This window comes from Cynara cardunculus (assembly GCF_001531365.2).
Source record: "Cynara cardunculus var. scolymus isolate 2C chromosome LG 3, CcrdV1, whole genome shotgun sequence".
In the NCBI taxonomy this organism is placed as follows: domain Eukaryota; kingdom Viridiplantae; phylum Streptophyta; class Magnoliopsida; order Asterales; family Asteraceae; genus Cynara; species Cynara cardunculus.
This window is the reverse complement of record NC_037530.1, coordinates 34,673,692-34,683,080: the sequence shown is the minus strand read 5'-3', so window position 1 is coordinate 34,683,080 and position 9,389 is coordinate 34,673,692. Positions and strand designations below refer to the sequence as shown.

Below are 9,389 nucleotides of genomic sequence, written 5' to 3'. Positions count from 1 at the left end.
AAAATAAATAATTATTATCTTTATAAAAAATTATATTATTAAATCAAATATAAATTACTTCGTTATTGTACATAAATTAAATTATAAAAAAATTGGATTAAAAAATTACACAAAAAAATGARGAATTTCAAATAGTTAATTTGATACTAATATCGATATATTTTTGTCAAATTTTTGTGATATCGTCAAGCATATATTTTATTCAAAAATAAAAACATCATCGTTTTCTCAAAATTACATAAAGCCATATTATAACATCGACTGAGATAAAGAATAAAATGAAATATTAAAAACACGATGTATCTCGCTGCATTGCGCGATTACGCTTCTAGTATTATAAAACATTTGACCCAATATCTTAAAAACAACTTTCAAAGCATTATGTATTAATATCTAATGTTATATTACTTGATTTTCAAGTTCACAAATTCTCAATGGTTTGGTACAACCTATTAAACATAACTCCTCATCCCTAATCTATCGACTTCCAACCGAGTTGATTGCTTCATCCACATCCTTCCGTCTATCTATTTCAATAGATATAGATAGGGGTGGCAAAAAATGACTCAACCCGCTAATTCAACCCGAATCCAACCCAAAAATATCAGGTTGGGTTGAGATTTTCAACCCAGTTAAATAAATGGGTCAACCCGTCTAACCCATTTAAATAAATGGGTTGGGTTGAATTTCTCGACCCGTTTTCAACCTATTTAAAATATTATATAATTTTATTTTATTTTTAATATTATATCTAGTATTCTAATTTTTAATTTTGTTTTATGCTTAATTAAAAATCCTACCGTTGTGAGATGAAACTTCAAATCCAATTGCTTCCATTACTCTTAATCATCATGAACGCTAAGAAAACCCTTTAGTCCATTACTTCATTATCGCCTCTAAAAATCTAATCCAACTTATTTTGAACAATATATTTGTTGTGGTTGTATTTTATTCAAACTTTGAACAATTTGTTTTTATTTGTGGTTGTGTTTTATTTAAAAAAAAAGGTCTAGTCCTTTTTTTATTTAAAATTATATGGGTCAACCCATGTTCAACCCATTATTTAAAAGATTGAGTTAAGAAAATCGTAAACAGGTCAACCTGCTATCAAACCATTTAGATAACAGGTTAGGGTAGGTTGAAAAATCTCAACCCATTTAATTAAATGGGTTGGGTTGGATTTAGATTTTCAACATGTTTAATAAATGAGTTGAACCCGAATCCAACCCAACATGACCCATTGTCACCCCTAGATTTAGATAACCTCCATCTGGCGAATTGCTTCATCCATATCCTTTTATCAATTTCAACAGGTTTAGATAACCTCCATCAGACAATGATTATACATATCGTTTTTCATTTCTATCACATCCTCTACTAATATATTCGAAGCATGTTCTTAGGATACAGACAGATTTCAAGCTTCCAATGTTAGTTTCCTTCAATCTTTTGTTTTTGTTTTCAATTTCAGTTATTTACACTATATGTGTTTTCTACGTTCTTTTTTTAATTAAAACAGAGCCAACATCTTTGACAACATTGGTTGAAGCTTCTCTTCATAAACTTTTCGTTATTGACTGAACCAAGTGATTATTAGATGATAAATTCTAAGAAATTTAATATTATAATCATATTTGATTTTATGTCTACAGGTCAATTCTTGGATTGACTTTTTGCAGTTTAAATCCCTTCTTGCATTTGAATATTACTAGGAAAAACATGTCTTTCCTTGGTTTAATGCTTTATTTCTTGAGGATATATCTTACCAGCTACACTGGTTTATTATCAAATGTCTTTGCATTCAGTTTTCTCAAGTAGTTCATTTCTGTAACATTGATTTTTCATTTCTCGGTTTCTGTATTCCCTTTTGAAACTGTTGATATAAACCAACTAAAAATGATTTAAATTAGAAACTTGATACACCAGAGGACTACTGGGTAAGTTTGTTTGATCCTATGTTGTTTATCAGACTGCTTGGACGTGGATTTACCATTCCAACTCTAAGCAGGATCTTCTCTAGTCCCACAGATTGTTTAGCTTTGATTCACCGTTCTAAGATACATATCAGTTGTAGAAATCTTGCTTCAATGTATAAGGTTTAGTGCTTCGTTGCTAAAGCATCCAGCCTCTTTCCTGTATATTCTCCAAAATATTGCATCAACGTAGGATTGAAAGTAGTTTTACTCGAGCTTGGCTCCAAAGGTCAAAAGTACCAGGAGGTCACATGTTCAAATCTATGGAGGAATAAAAATCCCCTTGTAGTCGCGGAGGTTCAGATACGGTGACTCCGGGCTATCTGCGAAGCAAAGCAGGTGGTCGCCCTGGGTTTAGTCGGCTCACATAGTGAGTTGGATATCCAGGTTAATAAAAAAAATAGCTTTACTCTTTGATGTTCTTTGTTTCCGTTCAAACCCTATGCATCAACATCAGTTCTAAGAATTTCAGTTCATATCCTATAGATATGGTACTTAAACCTCCGACTACTTTTCCCAATTGTGCAAATATGAATCGGAACCTTCTACTACTTGATTTGGTTTGATTGATAATGGCATAGCTAAAGTTCAATACTCAACCAATTACTCCACCATTTCAACCAGTTATTCATATATTTTCTTAAGTTATTAGAAAACAATGTGTATAAATATCAACTAAAAACAAAAATCTAAAATATTAATAAGTATATATAGTTAAGATGAAGATGTATCTTGTTGTATTGTGCGAGTATCATTCTAGTATATTTTAAATATCGTTGTTAAAGAAATAATGATATCAATAGTAAATCACATCTTTTTTTTTCATATGGTTATATATTTTTAATGGTTCTTTTTCTATTTTAAATTTAATGGATCATATTACCGTGATTGCATTTTTACAACAAGTTAAGTCCTGAATACAACCGCAAGGACCCAAGTCATTGATTTATTCAAAAAACCGAACTTTTTAAAAAAACTACAACCACAAGGACGAAACTCATTAAAAAAAAAACAATCTCAGAAATGTAACTCGTTAAAGATGCAACCACATGGACACGTTCCGTTGAATTTTTCAAAACAAGGACAGGACCCATTAAAAACGCCTAACCGCATGGACGAAAGACAAACATAATTTAGGGGTCATTTACCTAAACACTTACCCGGTAAGCACTTACCCGTAAAATTCAATACTATCGCTTATTTACCGGGTAAGATTTTATTCACTAAAACGCATCGTATGCAACAATTTATCCCGGTAAACGCTAACCATGGTTAGAGTCATCATCCTCACTTACCGGGTAAGACTCTCAATTCTTGCCTTCGCTCTAACCGGGTAAGATTTTTAGTCCTTGCCATATTCATCCGGTAAAGTAAAGTGACTTGATAAGCGTTTATCTAAGTAAGCGTTTGGTAAACGACACCTTACTTCATTAGTTTAGGGGAAAGAATGAAAATGAGTAAGAAAATGATAGTGAACGAAAACAGGGACGGACCCAGAATTTTTTTTAAACGGTGGCACCATTTGATCATAAGAAAAAAAATATAGGAAATTTTTTTTCAAACGGTGGCACCGTTTGACTAAGAAAAAATGACACTAACATGATTCGGACTTGGGTGTGGGGTAGAATAAAAGCCTTGCAAACCAACTCTACCAAATAAAACTTGTTCTCATTGTAATTTCAAAATACATACGGTGGCACACAACAAATTAATACGGTTGCACCGTTCACGAATCCTAAATTTTTTACATTTCGGCGGAGAAATGATACGGTGGCACGTGCCACCCATGGCACCTATGTAGGTTCGCCTATGAACGAAAATGAGATGGATTTTCATTCCCCTCAGTATAACCTGGAATAAAAATTTAGGTTCTGGTAAAATGGTCTTATTATATTATAAAAAAACCAAACAATTTTTTTTATTTTCATTTTCATTAATTATTACTCGATACCTCTTATCAAACACCTTAAACATTTGATTTCTTTTGTGAGGGTAATTTAAATTTATTAATTGAATTTAATATTACTCTTAAAAATTGATTTTTCACATATAAAATTACTTTTTCTTATAAAAAAATTGTAAAATTAAAATATTTCATACATTCGATTTATAAAAACGACATATCCAAGCAAATACATATCTCACGTTGTGTTAACAATTTTCTGAATTTAAATAAATTCATGGTTTATGGTTTATCTTTAAAATTAAATATAAAATCATTTGGGAAAAAGAATACGATATTTATTTTACAAGGGTATTATAGTAATAAACCAAGTAAACGGATGACCTTGACTTTATAAAGTCTATGGTTTTACATCAACAAATTGTGTTTTTTCAACATAAAAATTATATGAAATCGCGGGCCCATCATCATCACTTAAAAGTGTGAACATTTTCTTATTACTAATAACCAATTGATACGTAATTATATTATGTATATTTTTAAAAATTATTAATTGTTTGAATTCATGTAATTAACTGTAGATAAACATAATAAATAGTAGATAAATATTACGAGATGAAACACTTATTTTTAATTTTTTTTTGAAGTATTTAAAATTTTAAAACTTTTCATATAACTAACTGATAAACACAAGAAAACCAGACGTAAAACACCTCATTTTTATTTTTTTTATTAAAATATAGTATCATTTTAATTTTAAAATGTAAAATATCTTAAATATAGATGAATTATGATTAGAGGTTTAAGTGTTCGATTTTTGAATCGAGAAACATTGTGTTGCATTGTATAAATATATTTATATATACATATAGGGTTAGATTAACGTGAAACCAACATGTTAACATTAGATCCGTGAGACCATTTTTCTAAACTTGAAACTTCATACCAAAACGTTGTGAAAGTAAAAAGAAAATAGCATTCACAGCAAAAACACTATGAAGTTTACTTTCACAACTTTTTTTTATAAAGTTTCAAGTGGAAAAAAGTGGTCTCACGGATCTTAAAAAACGGATTGATCTCACGTGATCCAAAATGCATATATATAACAAACACTATGAAGTTTACTTTCATAACTTTTTATTATAAAGTTTCAAGTGAAAAAAATGGTCTCACAAATTAAAAAAAAAGGGACTAATCTCACGTGATCCAAAATACGTATATATAACAAACATAGAAGCATACACATAACTAAATACAATAAAAAAAAGATGGACTTTTCCCTTTAAAGTCACCCCATTAGAATCAACAAATAAAAAGCATAAAATGGTCGCATGGGATATGCAATCTATACAAGGGATTTCTTAAAATAATGCAAATATTAATTTATTTATTAAACCAAACATTTGCTTAAAGTAATCCAAACCGCTATGTGAGCCGATTAATCCTATGACAACCATCTACTTTGCAGATTGTCCGGAGTCACCGCATTTGAACCTCCATGGCCATAAGGAGATTTTTATTTCTCTTTGGATTTGAACCTGTGGCATCCTGATACTTTTGACTTTTGAAGTCAAGCTCAAACCAATCAAAAACCACCCTTTTAGTTTACATTTGCTTTTGTAAACAAAGGTCTAAACAACCCTCGTTTAATGAGAAGAATCATAATAAATGAAGGGGTAATTTAGGAAATTACTTGCAACCAAAATACCAAGTCAATAGAAAAAAGAAGGCCCCTCATCCAACCTTTTCCACACGGCTAGTGACCATACTTGGAAATTTCCACGAGTCCAAATAATACTCCTCTTATTATAATACACAAAGGATGCAGTTTTCAATTCATTATCACCTTCTCTCTTCTCGGCTCAATCATCGCCGGCAATGGCCGCCGCCGTTTGCCACCTCTCCTTCCTTTCCTTTTTCACTCTGCTCCTGTTGGTTAATGCTAGATTAGATCTCCACCCTACTGACCATGAAGCTCTCTTCCAAATCTACAAAGATTTGGGTCTCTCAAGTGGCACACACGACATTTGCAACGCCGCCGGAATCTTTTGTGAGAGGAGGAGCTCCGACAACTCTTACGTCCTCAGGGTCACTCGTATTGTGTTCAAGACTCGCCGGCTCAGAGGTTCTATCTCTCCGGCAATCGGGAAGTTGTCGGAGCTCAAGGAGCTCTCTCTACCAAACAACCACCTTGTGGACCAAATCCCAACTCAAATCACCGGTTGCCGGAAACTGGAAGTTCTCAACCTTCACAGTAATAGGTTTTCAGGCAAAGTTCCTGTCGGATTAAGTTCTCTCGTCCGACTCCGGATTCTAGATCTGTCTTCCAATAAATTCTCCGGTGATCTGGATTTCTTGAATTATTTCCCGAACCTTGAAAGCCTCTCCCTTGCCAATAACATGTTCACCGGAAAAGTACCAGCCTCATTACGGTCTTTCAGAAATCTCCGATTCTTCAACATCTCAGGCAATAGTTTCTTGGAGGGTCCAATGCCGAAAATGAACCAATTGGAATCTTCGTCGACGGAGCTACGAAACGGGAACGAGAAACTTGTTCCAAAACGTTACATCTTTGCCGAGTCTAATTCAAATTCTTCATCGGCGGTGAGAAATCAAACCAGACAAGGAGGTTCTGTCTCTGATAATATCCAAGCTCCGGCACCATCTCCGGCAGGAGGGCGAGCTCCTGATAAACCCAAGAAGAAGAAAAGAGTCATACGTTGGATCCTTGGGTTTTTAGCCGGAATAGTAGCCGGAATTATATGTGGGATCGTTTTCTCAATACTTTTCAAGTTAATTATGAATGTGGTCAAAGGCAAAAAGAATGATTCCGGCCCAGCGATCTTCAGTCAAATGATCAAAGCCGAAGAACTAGCTTTCTTGGAGAAAGAAGATGGAGTGGCATCGCTGCAAATCATCGGAAAAGGTGGATGTGGAGAAGTATACAAAACCGAATTGCCGGAAGGCAAAATCAAAACAATCGCCATAAAGAAGATCGTACAGCCTCCAAAAGAAGCCACAGAGCTAGCCGAAGAAGATACAAAGCTTCTCAACAAGAAAATGCGTCAGATCAAATCTGAAATCCAAACCGTCGGCCAAATCCGACACCGGAATTTACTTCCGTTACTTGCCCACGTTTCCCGACCAACCTGTCATTACCTAGTGTACGAGTTCATGAAAAATGGCAGCTTACAGGATATCCTACAAGAAGTTAAAGAGGGTCGGAGAGAATTGGATTGGCTGGCACGGCACCGAGTTGCACTCGGAGTCGCCGCCGGGCTTGAATATCTCCACCTGAGTCACACTCCACGTATCGTTCACAGAGATTTAAAGCCAGCCAACGTCCTCCTGGATGACGATATGGAAGCACGAATCGCCGATTTTGGGCTAGCGAAATCAATCCCAGATGCCGATACCCACATGACGAGTTCCAATGTCGCGGGAACTCTGGGATACATCGCGCCGGAGTATCACCAGACGATGAAGTTCACCGACAAGTGTGACATCTACAGTTTCGGGATACTGCTAGCAGTGCTGGTAATGGGGAAGCTTCCATCGGACGAGTTTTTCCAGCGGACGTCGGAGATGAGTTTGGTGAAATGGATGAGAAATGTGATGACTTCTGATGATCCAAAACAAGCAATTGATCCAAATCTGATTGGAAATGGGTATGAAGAACAGATGCTGCTTGTTCTTAAGATTGCTTGCTTCTGTACCTTGGATAATCCAAAAGAGAGGCCTAACAGTAAAGATGCAAGAACCATGTTGGATCAGATCAAACATTAAATATGTAATTGTGGAATAAGAAAGATTCATGATATATCTGTAATAGAATCTGAAAGTGTTAGATATATTCAAAAATTGTTTATTACCGGTTTGACATCGATATAAGTTGTTTATCCAAACACTCAAAAATGTTTGTTATCGGTGTCATACCGAAATAAATCAAGGAATATGTAACAGGATTTTTTTATTTATTGGAGAAATAATATAAATTAAAAGAAAAATTAATTATTTTAATTTCATTGATGAAATAAATATGTAGCTGCGATTTTAAGAGCGATGAAACAAAAGTGGCGTATTCAAAGTCCAAGTCATAGACCACTAACCATAGGAGGCAAGTTGTGAGGACAAGCCAAACCCACCAAAAGGAGATGAAAATACACCATGTGACGTATTCATGATCATCCCTTGATGACAAGAAAGCCAGGGGACCAGTTTACTGAGTAAGCGATTACGGTAATAGTCGTCACCTTTACTTAAACCATCAGATTAGATTTTCGGTTATCAAAATAGATTGTTGGGTAAGTGTCTTTTACCCCATATGGACTTATAGGATAAGAGTCTTCTCTTTCACAGTTTCACTTATTGGGTAAGATTGTCGGTCTTTGCTATACCTCTTACTGAGTAAGATTATTAGTCATTACTGAACCCACCTGCTAAGATAAGTGACACCCGTAATTGTTTGATAAACAAACTCTAAGTTCTTATTTGTTGGGTGTATTCAAACAGTCTTGAGACTTTTCGAGATCCATTCATATGTCTTATTGGTCGATATGGTTATGGAGAGGGACCATGTTTTGATATAATTTACAAATGAAACAAAATAGTCCAACACCTTTATAATATATTAGGGCCGTTCTGTATCTAGTCCGATCCAAATGCTCAACTTTATTTAAATGTATGAAGTGGCATCACTGGCATCATCAAGTTGCAAAAATAAAATGAAATGTTATATAATTATGATTTTTGTGATGACAAATTTATTTTATCAACAATAATGTGAATAGATAAGAATCTTGAAGTTTATAAATTTATGGAATCTAAACATATGCAGATTCTAAACCGCCAATGACGGGAGGAATACAACCAAGGGCAGATCCCGTACACCCATCAACTGATTTTCGGAGTATGAAAAATGCATACGTTAAACTCTGAGTGATGCTCTGGGAATATCAAAAAATACATGAGACATCAACCAGAAAACCAGTGGCGGATGCACATATATGGGGTTGGGGTCCCCAACAAAATAAAATCTAGAAAGCCCAATTTTTTTTATTTTACTTATAGATTTTATGACTATATGATCAGACCCCCAATAAAATAAACATGAAGGCCTCACTCCCCAACCCAACCCATAATTCATTTCACCTTCACCTTCATCTTCATCGCTCAATCATTCCACCGTGACCATGACTGTCGAAGGCTCAAGAAAGAACACCGTTGCACGCCTGCACCTTCATTCATCGCGGCGCTTCCAGCTTCCAGCTCCGCCTGTTATGGCGTCCCTCACGCGTCTCGGCGTCTGCACTGCGAGTCTGCAACTACTCCAAATTGGGTAAAAACATAATCATGCCCTCTACAATAATTTTTTCTGCATCCGCCACTGCAGAAAACAAAACAAAAAATCTCTCGAAATCGACCTATAAACTTCTAAAATTCCTCAAAATGAACCAAAAATTAGAAGAAGAAAAAACCCTCTAAATAGTTGAATTCGACTAAAAATATATCGA

At 34.7% G+C, this 9,389-nt stretch overlaps 1 protein-coding gene across 1 annotated transcript; it reads left to right on the top strand.

Moving 5' to 3' along the window:
* The first annotated feature begins 5,754 nt into the window (after window positions 1–5,754).
* Window positions 5,755–7,747, top strand: LOC112509549 (leucine-rich repeat receptor-like serine/threonine/tyrosine-protein kinase SOBIR1). Its single transcript, XM_025114552.1, has one exon. The coding sequence runs from the start codon at window positions 5,755–5,757 to the stop codon at window positions 7,660–7,662; it is 1,908 nt and encodes a 635-aa protein (XP_024970320.1). The 3' UTR covers window positions 7,663–7,747.
* Window positions 7,748–9,389: the final 1,642 nt, after the last annotated feature.

Coding starts and splice junctions, on each gene's coding strand:
- LOC112509549 (XM_025114552.1), top strand. CDS start 5,755: ATGGCCGCCGCCGTTTGCCACCTCTCCTTCCTTTCCTTTTTCACTCTG.